At 46.8% G+C, this 15473-nt stretch overlaps 1 protein-coding gene across 3 annotated transcripts in view; it reads right to left on the reverse strand.

The window, feature by feature from the left end:
• LOC119160778 (uncharacterized) overlaps window positions 1-15473 on the reverse strand; it is a 255029-nt gene that overhangs the window by 168727 nt on the left and 70829 nt on the right. For 2 of the 3 annotated variants that reach the window (XM_075880922.1, XM_037413012.2), the window contains exon 2: window positions 13695-13867. In XM_075880922.1, coding sequence (XP_075737037.1) covers window positions 13695-13867 — 173 coding nt within the window. Of the gene's footprint in view, window positions 1-6829; window positions 7817-13694; window positions 13868-15473 lie in introns of all 3 variants that reach the window. The other variant, XR_012887760.1, reaches the window with a different exon arrangement.

Consider the following 15473-nt stretch of genomic DNA (forward strand, 5'->3'; position numbering starts at 1 on the left):
GTTGTCCGGTCGTCTAACGTTGTGCTCCCACTCAGCAGCGATAACAATCCACCATAGCTGTTCAACAAATGACTTCAGGTAAATTAGTTAAGCTCCACGTTAATGGCAACGTCGAAATTCTCATGGAATTACTTCGCTGTGACCACCGTATACTGCTGTCGGTCGCGGCCACACCGTAGTCCCAGCCATCTTGTCCGTTTCGCTTTTGGCAGGTCGAGATCTCGCGAGAGAGCCGCCGGTAAGGTACAGCCACGGCCACGTCTGGTATACCGTGCGAGCGGCCGTCCTTGCTTGGCTGCGCGGTACCTTGCACAAACATGCAGGCCTGCTCTGCACGCATGAAAACGTTGGAAGGTATGCTTGCTTAGCAGAATATCCGCGCTCCCTCAGGGCGCTTCCACCACTTCTATGTTAGAGTTACTGTATATATGCTACCTTTCAGCAAATAGAGTGACTCTAATTTATTTAATAAGACGAACCACGTTTCGACTGATAAAATGAGCCTACATCAAGTGCAGGCTTTCTCACTGTTTTGAGGCATGTGATTACATGACGATGTGATAATGCCAACAGCTGCGTGAAACAATAGTAGACGGCCACAAAACCGAAATGGCTACAAAGAGTGCGTCGTTTATGCAACCATGTGTTATCAGTTGAAACGCGCTTCGCCTTATGAAATTGATGCGACGAAAGCGTCCTGCGGGAGCACGGATATTCGGTTAAACAAGCATACCTTCCGACGTTTTCCCCGTGCAGGGCAGGCCTGCCTGTTTGCATGGCCGCGTACGTTCGTGCACGCGACGTGACAACCCGCAACAACCGCAAAGTGTCGCGCCGCAGAGCAAGGCTCGCGCGACACACGTGGCCGCGGCTGTACGCAGGCTTACGTAAGCGCTAAGATCTAGCGTGAGGACCCCGCTAGCGGAAACACGCGCATCTTTCTTAGGTTCAGCGCATGCGCGACTTTTGCTCCCTCTAGCGCCTTTCGTGCGCTCGGTCGTTGCGCGCGCTAAACTGAAATTCTCTAATACCAGTGTCACACGGACACTTTTAATCACGATCATGGTGATCCGGATTAGTTTTCTTGATCGTGATCAACTTAATGGTCACTGCTACATGGCCCAAGCTAATCAGGTTCGAGTTTGGGTCGGATGAAATTCCTCAGGTGGCAAATACGTACCGTAAAACATGCCACTAACGAAACTCGGCGTAAGGTATATAGAGCCCTATATATATATGGCTCTATAGATATCAGAAATGTTATTCGTATAAAAACTGCTTGGACGTCAAGAAATTTGCATGCCACCACAATAGTTTATAAATCCATCAGTCAATCAAACTTTCCTAGCACTTACCTGTATTACTGTGTGAGATTCTTAACCTTCGCTTTTATCTCAGATGGCCCCCGCTCGTAGCCGTGTAGTCGCCGCGAAGCGCCAATCTCGTTGTACGCGCCAGTGTTTCACTTCTGGCGCCTCAAGTCTGTTCCAGTCGCTCCTGCTAATGGTCAATTACTGCAAAGGTCTCTTCATTCGACCACGAAGTGCGCGTACGTTGCGGCGTAGCCGAAAGGCTTGCGACACTCATAATCAGTTTGCTTCCAGGTGCTCCAACAGCTCCGACTGAGCGAGAGTTGAACTAAGCGCTGAAGGCAAAGGTCGACTACTTGTCTGCATGCTTGCCGTCTGCTTCTCCCATAACTACATGCTCCTACTCAGCAGCGATAACAATAGCGGTCGATTTGAATAACTACATGTGGTCGATGTGAATCCTAAAATATGCAATACTTTAGATATTTTTTTCAATGTAAACAGTTTAGAATTTGCTTTTTCATAAACATGTATCAGTTTTAAAGTGTTTTTATTGAACTATGCTCGATTTTCTTGTTTTTTGTGCTTTCAACAAGCTCAGCTAGGGGGTGCAGACAGCAGCGAAATCGTGATTCCTCAGGCAGATCGTGATGCGCTGATTGCGATAGTCTTGATCGCGATCTTGCCTGATCTTGATTAAAAGAGACCGTGTAGCAGCACCTAATCTGGATCGTGGTTAATCCGGATCGACACTGATCGCGATTAAAAGTGCCCGTGTGATACCAGTACAATAGTGTGCATGCAACGAACATTATCTTTGCGTTCTCTATTCTAAAAGTGGCTAATAATATAGAGCACGCATAGGGATTCGAGTTGTAGTTTGTGCAGGCACACGTAACCTAACTTAATTATAGATCCATGCACCCCCCCCCCCCCAAAAAAAAAAAAAACTGAACGAGACTTGGTAAATTACGAAGAGTGTTGCCTGTGGCGATTCGACTGCTTGTTTTATGACACTACCAGTGTCATAAAACGGGCACTCACCACACGGGCACTCGCCGAAGTGCATTCTTGGGGCGCTTGCTCACACCGCTTGCCTTGGAATCATCGCCGGGCCGCTTGGGTGTCATCCGACTAATAGCCCCATGCCACGGCAAATCTAATGTCACTCACAACGAATGACATTGATTGGACCTAACGTAGTTTTACCAGCGGGCTGCCACACGAATAAAACAAGCGTCATATCAGAATGATGACCATAAGCGTAGGCCTCTTAAGCCGTGTCTTTGGGATAAATATACAGGCAATAAAGCTTCCATGTACCATGCCTGTATTCTCAAAAATAAATTTTTACCACAAAATAAGTGCTCCTAGAAAGAAAACGCAGCCATTTTACGCAACTTGCCACAGCTGCACGACACAAACCAAGTCAAGCCAAAAGCCTCTCGAAAACAAACATGGCGGATGATGCGACGTGAACTGAAGCGTGAACTCCGCGGCTGCAGGAATGAGTCGGCGGCAGCAATTCCATGTAGTCACCGCCTTGATCTCCAAAACATGTGCATTCGGACGATGAACAACCGCGATACACGCATCAGTGATTGTCTAGTACACTCTAACAACGACAACAGAGCACAAATGAAACGTGGCTGGAATCCAGCCGCTGTAGTTGAGCCGGGTAGCTTCCTTTTTGAAATGTTCACCCTTTCACGTGCGCTTAGACGTCATCAAACCTGTATTAATATAATGAATAGCGGAAAATAATATATTTGAAATTGGCAAAAGTTGTGTATAGATAAGTTGACAGTCATACCCCTAAAAGTCCCTGGCGTCGAGACTACGCCTTCGGTCCGAAATCGAATGCGACTTTTTTTAAACTCATTCGGCCGAAAATGTCATTTTCATTAAATTGCATCATCTTCTCCATGTGACAGCAAACAAATGACATTAGGTTTGCCGCATGGCTCGATTGGGTACGGCTCGATTGCTTCAACGAGACGTCCAGCGAAGTTGTGTTGCCGCTTCGCCATCTCGTGATTGCTGAAAAAGTGTGCGAGGGAGAGGCCATAGCTGGCATTGTTCCAGGCTACGGACGGACGGATGTTGCGAGTATGTGAACCATTAAAGGCTGTCGCCCTAATATCCGACGCATTCGTTGCTAATCCAATTGTCGTCTTTATTTGACTCCACGTGAGTCAACTAAAGTCTGCGCGGCACGCGTAAGTGTCCATTCAAAAGTCTCAATAGATGCAGGTGCGTTGGGGAAAGCAACCAGGACAAACGATATATTAAACCCCCAATAGGTGAGTCCCGACGACGCACAAAGGGCCTCGCTAACAGCGAGCCGTATAATTGTTAATGGTCGCCAGCTGTCCTTGCTCGGCCGAAAGCGCAGTTTCGCTTTTGTCCGGATGTGCCTTCAGCGTCGGCCTGCCGCGCATAGCGACCGCGCTACGTGGCGCAGCAGACGCGTTGAAGCGGCGTGTGCAGCTAATGAGAGAACGGCGAGAAAAAGCAGAGCCTGCAGTCGAAGGACGCTCGGGTGGACAGGTGAAAAAGAAACCATCTAAAGATATGGGGGCGGACATCGGACGGACCTCGCAAACTGGAATGAGCGCGGCCGCATGCACGCAGCCGTGCCTCAGAGAGCCGGCTGCACGAGCGGTAATTGCAGGCCCCTCTCATCGGAGGCAGGCGCTCACGCCCGGCGTCGTTTTCAGCGTGGTTCGGGCACGCGACTGCTTCTTCCTATACCGTACGAATATATAAGGGCTCTCTCTCGTTCTTTTCACCAGATTCACCCACCAAGTTTTTTGAGCAATTCCAGCCTTCTCTGCGACTCAGACTTGTCTGGAAAAAAATATCAATATGAGATCGACGCTGGCGACACAAATTGCAATCCGAGTTTTCGCGACTTCACACCGACTTGTGCTATCACAACGGATACATTGCGTATCACTATCCAAGTTGATTATATTATGCGTCAAGTCAGGTTAACGCCAGTTGAAGTCAAGCGCCATGCACTATATAAAGTTCATCAATGCAGCACTATCTAGGGCTAACATCATCGCAAGCACAAGTGCTACATTTCAGCTGACCGTTTGTGTTGGTACCATCCACACCACACGCTGTTGGCATCGTTACACAACTGTAAACAAGCGGTTATACATAATATGTAAATGTTCAACATATTTCTGTACGCGCAACATTTGTGCACATCCTTAGCGTAGGTTTGCAACGTCTCACTCAATTAAAAGTTACAACGCGATAATCTACCCTCCACATGCTTCGGGGAACATCGATTGCTATGGCACGTGGGATTCTTTTTTAGTTTTTGTGAAAGAATCAAACGCAAACTAAAGCGGTGGTCAAAAAGGTCTCTACACCTGTCGAATTAGCGAACACGGGCGTCACCTGCACAAGCGAGCGCAGATGGTCTTTCTTGACCCCGTGAAAGCGCTTTGCCAGCCGCACCACTATGATTTCAGCATGCCGACTGTTGGCCGACGGGCCGTAATAAAGAACGATATCAGTGACTTCTACAACACCACGTAAATTAGATATTTCAACATCTATTTACAAGTGCAGTACATGCATTTAAACAGCACATGAGTGAAATTGGTACGTAATTTTCTCACTGTGCAGCACCAGTGCAAGCGCTACGGTAACTCGCATCATGATACATGACACGGAAAGGGAAAAATAAAATCGACGTCGTGAACCAGTTTGCGAAGAAATCCCTTGAGACCTTTCTTGAAATTTTCTAGCGAGTTCCATCGGCGCAGTGATAATGGTGATGAATGCAACAGTTGAGTTGCTCACGAAAAAAAAAAATGAGTTCGCACGCACACACTGCTTACGTAATTGACAAGTGTATTCCTCCGAGAATTTTCGCTCGGCTGGGCTGAACGTTCACTATACTGTGTTATATATCATTGTTCTTAATGTCATGTCGCCTTTCTTTATTCCCCTTGATTGGCTCTCGTCATTAATTATGACGCCATGGTTGTAGCCGGTACAGACAATTTAGAGATAAGTAAACTTAATAAATATTTCACTATAAGCATTGGACAAAAATTCACAGTACAAATCAGCAAAACTGAAACGTCCGGTCCCACTGTTTCATCCGGACGCTACGGTCGATCTATTAAATTCGTTCGTGATCGGCGGGTACGTCTGTCCAAGAAATCGTAAATGGCCGACCGTGTGTAGCCTTCTTCGTTTATAGTGGATAAGCGGTAAGCAGCGGGATATGTGCGATTTCTGCAGCGCACTAAGAGGACGAGTTTGTTTTTCACCAGGGCACACAGCGCCACCAAATTCTCACTGCGTGCCAGTGCCATGGTTGGTATGGGGGGAGAGGAGAGGCGCTGTAAAAATCAGTTACGCACACAGTCCTTCCAACTCACGTAGGAGTGTGATGGATACACAAGAGTAACGTAATGAAAAATCAAGATTCTAAACTACGCAAATGTAGCCAGTTTGCAGACAGCTTGCTCCGAAATTGTACAACCAAATAGGAACAACGCGTTCGATCACTTCATTACGTCATATATAGACGACCAAATTATTTCGGTCCAACTGTCACACGGCGCCGTGGCCACAAAAGCATTTGAGGGGGTGGTTTGCTGACCTGGAATAAACCGCATCTTAAGGTAGGCAGCGCATTTTTTTACAGTTTTGCGCTGCCTTCTTCAAGAAGAGAAGGGGGCCCTTAGTTAGTCTTATCATGTGCGAATCAGTGGACACACTGGCGGCCTCGCTCAGCCATGAACTGTCACGCACTGCTCGAAAAAAATAAACGAGAAAAAAAAAACTATCTTACATATGTCTCTGTCCACGACGCGTCAGCTTCGGGCAACTTCGGCAGTGCCTGGCCTGAAGGCGGCGTGGTCCGGCGGAGCGGTGGTAGGGGGATAACGGCGTCCATAAATCACCATCTCCCGGTAATCAATTGGGACGGCCACGCCTTAGACGCATCCCCCTCCCACCGTTTCTGCAGGAAAAGCGACCACGCCTGCCTCTTCGCCGAAGCGCGGCCACCATCTTGTTCAACTGCGCGTCCGACCGAGAGCTGTTTTCGAAAAAAGGGGAACATTTGGAGCCGAGCAAGAAAAGCAGGATGTGTGGCGGTCGCCCCTTGCAGCCGCTGATTTGTTGGTCGCACGACGATAATGCTGCAGTGCGCGTTTGCTAGCCTGCCTTGTTGGCAATTGGCAAAATCTACCGTCCTTATCATCTTACATCCTTGTTCCACGGGCACACCAACCTCAGTTACGATGAAGCTCAGCGTGTATATATAAATTTAAAGCGAGTGTCCGAGTACTTCCTTCACGTGGAAATTCATCTATAGTTTGGGTCGTGAATCAAGTCACGTGACACTCAGCTTCCCGATTAAAAATACGAAAGTTAACTGAGGTTATTCGTAGCTGTGGTTAGCGTGCCTGTGGAACAACTGTATTATTCGTTCATCCATCCGCCACGGTATAAAGCAGTGGTTATGATGCTTGCCTGCTCACCCAGGAGGTCGCGGGTTTGAACCCGGCTGCGGAGGTCGCATTTCGATGGAGGCTGTTTGAAGAGGCCGGTGTACTCTGCCATCTCAATGCGTGGTAAGGAACACCAGATCGTCATAATTTCCGGAGCCCTGCACTGCGCCGTCTCTCATAACAATATTGTGGGTTCGGGACGTTAAACCCGAGATATTATTACATTCGTTCTTACGAGTTCCCAAGTATCAGATCCATCAGATGTGTTGGGAACAGGGCAAATACGACTGCAATTTCGCGTTGAAGTGCAGAGCTCATTTAACAGCCCTTTGCAGTGGCGTGCGTATACAGCGAGCATTTCGACTAAATTCTTTCGTGTCTGACTCTCGAGGAAGACCTTCGTCGCCCAGCACTGCATTCGCTGTTGAATTCAAAGGGCAGGCTTTTACTAACACGGGAGGGTTGCCTTCACTTAGAAAGGACTTTTCGCGAAGATTTTCGCTTGGATTATGCGTGTCACAAACGATGGCAGATGACGCTCGGCGTGTCTGTCGCGCCTTTGTGCGCGTGCGTGACTTGGGCATGTTTGTTTATTCTTTTATTTATTAATTTTGCTCCATGCAGATCGTTTTTTTTAACATACAGTAAGTAACGCGCCATTGTGAATGAATCATGTTTGTAACAAAGACTTTTCCGATTTGTTCACGATCAAGTACACCTTCTTCTTCGTCATTGCAATATGAATAAGAACGCATTTAATTTATGTGGAAGTACGCAAGAATGGTATTAATGCGACAGCGTCAAAGACCTCGTTTCGCGAAAAATTCGGCGTCGGCGTTGTTGGTTGTGATTGCTTGATATGTGGGGTGTAACATCCCGAAACCACCATATGAATATGAGAGACACCGTAGTGGAGGGCTCCGGAAATTTCGATCATCTAGGGTTCTTTAGCGTGCTCCCAAATCTGAGCACACGAGGCTACAACATTTCCATCTCCATCATCGGAAATCCAGCCACCTGTTGGTTGTGGGCGAAAACAAATCATGGCATATTCACGAAGCGAATGATGACTGAGGATTTGGCTCAGAGATGATAATAATAATAATAATAATAATAATAATAATAATAATAATAATAATAATAATAATAATAATAATAATAATAATAATAATAATAATAATAATAATAAGTTTATTTGGCATCTATGTGAGATAAAGATGGGGGGATTGTAGAAAAAAAGCCGTTTCCGGACAGCTTGACTAGCCTACAACACTATGTATTTGGCAGTGTTGATCGGGAAAACTAGTGAATCTTCCGTACGGGTCTTCTACCATCATATGAAGACGTGAAATACGTTGTTATGACACACCTTGCTGCTGTGGCCGAATGATCGATTAAGGTTTTGCCGGTGGGCGTGCGCTGCTGCAGCCTATACTAGCTCTAGCCGCCGCTTTTGTGACTTCCAAGGTATTCCTGATGAGTAGCTGAGTTTGCGTAATCAGAAGAGAGCATCAAAATCTCCTAATGTAAAAAAGTACCGACACTCTCCTCCGTATCCTCTCCAAAGTGTCCAACCCTCCTCCCCTGAGTGTGCGAACCTCATCTATATCCTATCCTGAACGGTCTCTGTGCGGCCAGCGGCCCTAACCCGGCTCACGCCATTTTCCTGTCAAGAATGCTAGTTCACGCTGATATCACGCGCGATGTTCGTGGCGGCCCGAGAGAAGGGTGCGCAGCGTGGCGGCTGGGTTAAATGAATTGCGGTAATTTCCTAAAACATATCCAGGGATTTTGGAGAACATGTGTATGCTGCGCCGCCTCGAGCAGCTGCACGCCATCTAGCGGGTGACCTATGAACTATTCCACAGATGCGCCTCTGGAACTAAGGTTGCGGCATGAGCCTTCGCCCACATTTATGAACCTTGCGAGCCAGCTCATGAAATCACCATGTTGCCCATCACCGAAAACGAGAAAGACACACATGAAATAATGAAGAGTATGTTCGGCTCCAACTCAGAATCTAAGCCAGCGTGTTAAGCAGTTGCTTTACCACAGAGCAACAATATTCGTTTAAACTGATTTGGCAAAAAGTAGTGTATGAATGCCATGCAGTAGGAGTCTCCCTAAGGCATCATACATTGCGTGGCAGTAGCCTACAATCACGCCAGGCGTCAAAGCATGTGAATTGAGTGACGAGTAGGTGTTTGAAAGGTCCACCCATTACAAAACATTCAGCCATATTTGATGATAACCCTCAGCAGATCCATCAACAAAGTGAGCAGATGCGCAGGTTCACGTGTTGCGCGTAGGCCCTTCGATGATTCGCAGAAAGAATGATTATGGCGTATAGTTCTGCTTGCGATAGGCATTCGGTGATACTTGGAAAGGTCCTTTGATGTGCGCACGCAGTGATTCGTTTTCTTGCGGCGCGGTTGAGACGTGCCCCGAGAACCGAAGCGGGGCTTCAATGCTGAAGGCGACGTGCACGAGGCCCGATTACACTAACGCGACATGTTCTTGAAGACGAAGCTCATGCGTCCTCCGTTTTTTTCGTACCAGAACTGCTCCTGAGAAAAACAGACACACACCCTTGCTTTTGTCGGCGAAGTTGGCAGAGAGCTATTAAAGCTATTAAAAGCACAACCAACGTTACGGAAACAGCTATACTAGCCGGCCTTTACAGCACAATGAAAGCTTGCAATGTGCGTAATTGGTCCTGGAAAGCCGTTGCATACCTAGCGGCGGCCGCCAGAAACTCGAGCCTTAGGGAGACATTCTCCCACGGCACTCGTTTGGCCATGGGTATTCTACCAGGGTGCCCACTTGACCGTGCCATACACCCGAAGATCATTTGAATGACGCGCGCTAATGAAAGGGTGTCTCTTTCTGCAACTTGCGTAGCTAAGCCCCATATATACGCTCGCACTTGAGAGATTCTTAATATATATATATATATATACTGCGGCAGTGGATTCGTGAGATAATAAGCGCCTGTTTTTTTTTTCCAAAGATGTTTTAGTGTTCCCCACCAAACCATAAGGATTAGGACAAAAGGGCAGGTCGCGGGGTCTAGTCCTAGCCACGGCGGTCGCAATTTTCATAGAGTTGAACGTTCTTCAAGCCCGTGTACTTAGATTAGGGGCACAACCCACCGCGGCGGTCTAGTGGCTAAGGTATTCGGTTGCTGACCCGCAGGTAGTGGAATCAAATCCCGGCTGCGGCGGCTGCATTTATGATGGAGGCGGAAATGTTGTAGGCCCATGTGCTCAGGTTTGGGTGCACGTTGAAGGACCCCAGGTAGTCGAGCTTTCCGCAGCCCTCCACGACGGCGTCTCTCAGGATCATGCGGTGGTTTTGGGACGTTAAACCTCACATATTATTAGATTAGGTGCGCATTAAATATGCACACAGGCGGTTGAAATTTTCAATGTGCTCCACTACTGCAGCTCTCATAATCATGTGGTAATTTTGGGTTGTTAAACCCCATCAACTTCTAATAATATAATCGATGCGAATGGTTCCTGACTGAGGCCGTGTACAATCAGTGCTCGCCGGAGCATCACGACTGAAAAAGAATAGCCTATAAGCCCAAATCCACACTTGAACCTGATCGTTAAACCGAACACTAAATCGAAGCATATTAGTCAACCTGCAAGTGTGACATAAGTAACAAAAGCAACAGAAAGAAACATAAGCAACATGAGTAACATCAGTCGCAAAAACACGACAGGAAGGGAAAGATGGAAGTTTGCAATGCTCAGATCTCTAAACAAACGTTCTGAATAAGTCGAGCTGACGTTTCGACAACTCCCTTCTGAAGGCAGGTGTACTTATCTCAACATTGGCTCGATCACACAACCTCTGTTTTCGGACTTTTTCTTTATCAGTCGAGTAAGCAACGTGACATAAGTAACACAATACAACACAGTATCCAGAATGCAAACGTTAGCATTGACAGTGTCTTAAAGGGGAGCAGAATTACCTGTTTTTTTATGTTTGTCTTTAATACACTCTTACAGGGGGGATAATTGAGGTGTCCTCCTCATGAAAGACAGTTAAGGGGCTCTCTTTTCTCTTCTATTCTTTTAAAATCACTTCCCCTTGCTTGTTCAGTGACGTTCTCATGGTGCGGCATAAAAGGAGGACACCACTAAAGATGGCTCGACTTTCTGGGGATCTTAGAGTGACCTCTGCGAGAAGTTACATGACAGAAATGAACCCTCTAACCGCTTTGTATGAGCACTCCCTTGTTGCCAAGCTAGTTGGTGTGTCACTTCACAGATTGCAACACTTGCTTGACAATTTATTTTTATTTTATTCCCCATTTCACATTTTTTCACGTCTTGCGTTTCAAGACATTGCGTAATGCGCCTCCCGGGCGGAGCATTGTGTAGGGACAACGCCAATCGCGTTTGAAATTTTTTCGGCTGTCCGCCATTCTAGATGTGCGAATTGTTTCATATTACCCCAGAAAGTGCGAGCACTCGAGTGCTACGCGCACCACTATGTGCATTGCAGACATCACGAACCGAGCGAAACGCTGACATGCGAAGCCAGTTGCAGCGCACCTGCGTGCTCCGGCCAAAGGGCCACTGCGCGTGACGGAGCAAGAAAGTGGCCAGTAGCTAGTGACATCAGCAGACACTTCGTTCAATTTGTGGTTTGCGCCGACACCATTCAGCGCAATGCCTCTGGATATTTTTTTTTACTCAACTTGATTGAGTTGAATAAACTTGAATAGTTTTTGGAAAGTACCGTTCTTTTTTTACCGAGCTGCCGCCCGCGTGCCTTCCTTTCTCGCCTTTCACCTCTGGGGCCGTCGCCCTAGAATGGTCACGAAAATCAGGCGTATTATCGGCGTGATATACCATTCTTAATATAAAAGTGTACAGGTCCTCCGCTCGCACGGTGGCCGCTCGGGAGAAAATATGGCATGTTAGAAAGGGAGGTTCGGCCTCTTGTGAGATGATTTAGAGGACGAAAGCGCCTGAGCGGTGGAGAGTGTCGCTTCTTTCTATTGGTGTATTAAGTGGGCCGCTCCGGTCCTTTGGCTCGGAGTCGTCAGATGCCGAGGCAGCTCGCCATCCGAGCACGAGAGACATGCCAGCCTAGTACATCGGCAACCTCACAGCAGAATGAGCCATGCGCCTGTAGTGCCACCGTGCAGGCAGCGCATGTTAAAAATTTCTTCGCAGCATGGAAAATGGCTCCAATCATTTACGTGGCCATCTCCGACCAGCCTTGAAGCAGCGACAGCCTTCTGAGCTCAGCACGTCGATGTGGCGATCGTGGTCGTGCCAACTGCTTGCTTCAAGGCAAAAAAAAAAAAGGAGGACTACAGTACCATCGACCACACTGCTTACAGTCTGTCTCCGAGACCACTTTCCCGCAAGAACCGCAACTACGCTCTCAATGCCTTGCGGGCCTTTCGTGTTCTTCCCGCTCTTCTCCAAGCCAGCTCATCAATCATCATTCACTTCATGGACAGGGCGTAATTTTTTTGATATGGCGCAGTTAAGGCCTCGTAGATGTGAGCTCGCCACATACGCGCTCAAAAACGCAACGAACAACACACGAACCCATGAAGTGCCAGGCCATGTCCTGTTCCAAAAATGCACGCTCGTGCTTTCACTGTCACCTGCTGGCAACCAGGTGTCACGTGATTGCCGGCCGGTGTCACGTGATCCGTCCTCCCGGCCAGGTCGCGTCACGCTCCCACTTCGAAGCCAGAAAGGTCGGTAGCTCTCCGAGTTTTACGCACCGAAAGAACCCACCGAAGTATAGTCCCAATTCTGCCAACCGAACGCGCGGACAGTTTTCAGAGTACTGCAGAACGGTCGTAAACACCCAACTGAACACGCAATATAATAAGGAGCTTCAATTCAGCCCAGGAATGGGCGTCGCCTCAGCTGTGCTCTAGAATGGTGTCAAGTGGAGAGGATGCGTGGGATATACTCGTGCATTTTCGCTGAAAAGACGCCTTTCTTCATCGTACAGCTCTTCGGGCGCTAATCGTTCAGATATAGATGTTTAATTTGATTATTTGAAGTGTTATATTCGCCGGTTTCTCAACAAAGACATTATTTTTCAAATCATGAAAGATATTAACAACATACGTGACAATAAACTCCGGCATGACGACTTAATATACGCTTCCATTTTTATTTTTCGTTAACGAAGACAAGCTTTCTAAAAGCAAAATATTCGATACCAATTTACAAAACAAAATATTGATGAGCCTTCGTGACATTAAAACTATCAGGAAATAAAATGGTTACAGGGTTAATAAAAGATGTAAAATCTTGTTTTGTTTGGTATTAAGGGATTCGAATTGGCGAGGTGGTTGCGTCACATCTGACTAAATCCACCGGGATAAGTGCAGACCTGCCTTCGAAGAGAGGTGCACATGCCTGCAGTTATTCATGGACAATAGGCTGCCAAGTGGGCATTTGCGTATAGATAGTATGGATTGCGGGCGCTCATTGCAATGACACGAGCAGCAGGATCTGGCAAAATATACCTGATCAAGTATTGCGATATCGTGTGACCAAATGACAATTATTCTGCATCGAGAGCGGCGCCTAAGATTATGATTGGAACGCACACTGATAAAAAAACACAAAGGGAATTTTGTGATTCAGTTGCTTGTACACTGCCTGCGTAACCAAGTCGTGGTGCCAGCTCTGGGTATGCTAAGCCGAATAAAGTTCGTTATAACAAATGTGCTGGTTAGGACCCTCTTTCGGTCATCACGTTTGTGTTGCTTGAAGATACGAACAAGTCCTAATCTTCCGATTGGCTATCCGTGAGAGCTCATTTCAGAAAATCGTCATGTACTTACGTCACCTGGACCCTAGCGAACAGCCTTATAGGAACATGACATGTTGGCACTGACCTGCGTTTCGGTGAGGCTGAGTGACTGTGCGAGTTGCTTCCTCTCGGCGCCGACAACGTAATGGTTCTTCTCGAAGGCGTGCTCCAGCTTCAAAAGCTGCGACGGCGAAAAGGCGGTGCGGATCCGCTTGGGCTTCCGGAACGGGTGCAACAGGAAGCCCGCCGGCTCGGGACCTGCAAAGGCATGACGCCACTGTTTCGAAACTCTACTTCTAAAGAAAGATTGCTTGACAACCACATTGCCCTTTCTCGCCATCTAAGCGTGGACGGTAATACTAAATTCCGCTTTATAAAAAACTGTACATCAAGTTACACAAACAACCATTTAAAAACAAAAACAAAAACGCATTCATATAGTTCAGGAAGTGTCAATGCAAGCGTTCATATTACGTTACATTTTGAGAAAGGAAGTAAGGAAAGAAGAGCCTTGAAAATGTGGCACACACCCACGTTGGGACATCGGCCAAGAACCGGGTGGCTCATACGAAAAACTGTTCATTTGTTAGCTGACATCTTTTAAACTAATGAGAGGGATCAATGGAAAAAATAAATATCCGAAAAAGATAATTAGAAATAAAGGAAGCAGATACTTTCAACAACAACAATAAACAAATGAATGAATAAAGCAACGCGGAAAAGGTAATTTAAGGGTAAGAATGTGTTCTAGAGTCTGGATTTCTTTGAAACTTTAATAAACTTCTCCAAGACATCGGCACTTTCACGTCACTGAATCCTTTAGGGACGAAGCCCCTAAAGAGGGTACATTTGAAGTGTTTAACCCCAATATTACGACACTGAAGACGGCATCTAATGTGATTTTGCGCAATGCAGCGTATCTTTTCACAATATATCAGATAATGGTATACGTCTGTTGTCGCGGGAACTCCACAAAACCAACAATTAGGGGAAGCAGCTATACCAGCTCGGCAGTGTATGAATAAAAATTGAGATGAAGAGTTTGACACCTAAGCCTAGTGATTGCGACTTCAACTGCACGCGTGTGACATATTTTACTGTTCCACCGATGATGATGTACGAGCATTTCTGTCTCTCTTCTTGTTGCGGACGTCAAGGCCACTGTCCACAAAAACGTCATGACACGTATGACCACTAGATTAGGAAAACTGATGGAAAGTAGCGAAAAAAATGACGAAGAAAATAATATTGTACTCAGAAGACGCAACTGTCCCAATAAACCGAGTTTGTTTCATATGTTTTTGAGAAGTTGGCTAGTATAGCTGGGAGAACGCGAGCCTTGACGCCACCGCGGAGGATGCAGAATGTCCTGCACCACTGACGTGGAAGGAGAGTTGCCCTTCTACACCACTGCTGTGTGAAGCCCGTATACGTTTCGGAGTGCTACATCTGTTTGCTGCCTTATTAGTGATTCTAGGAACCATGGGCCAAGCCTGTCCCGTACGTTAACTCAGGCAGGATGTAGGAAAAAAAGACGCGATAAAAAAGATTGGGTGCTGCACTGGAACTGTTCATTCCAAAAGACAAGCCAACAGATTGCGCCAATTTGCGCATGCGTGCGTTGGTATTTCACCAAGTACAATTATCCTGTCATATCATAGGATTTCCTGCAATATTTACTATAGAGGGAACTATGGCGTTGTGATCATTCAGCCACCATAAGATTTGATTGATTTGTGGGGTTTAACGTCCCAAAACCACCATATGATTATGAGAGACGCCGTAGTGGAGGGCTCCGGAAATTTAGACCACCTGGGGTTCTTTAACGTGCGCCGAAATCTGAGCACACGGGCCTACAAGATTT

Source organism: Rhipicephalus microplus, chromosome X, assembly GCF_043290135.1.
Source record: "Rhipicephalus microplus isolate Deutch F79 chromosome X, USDA_Rmic, whole genome shotgun sequence".
NCBI classification, from domain to species: Eukaryota; Metazoa; Arthropoda; class Arachnida; order Ixodida; family Ixodidae; genus Rhipicephalus; species Rhipicephalus microplus.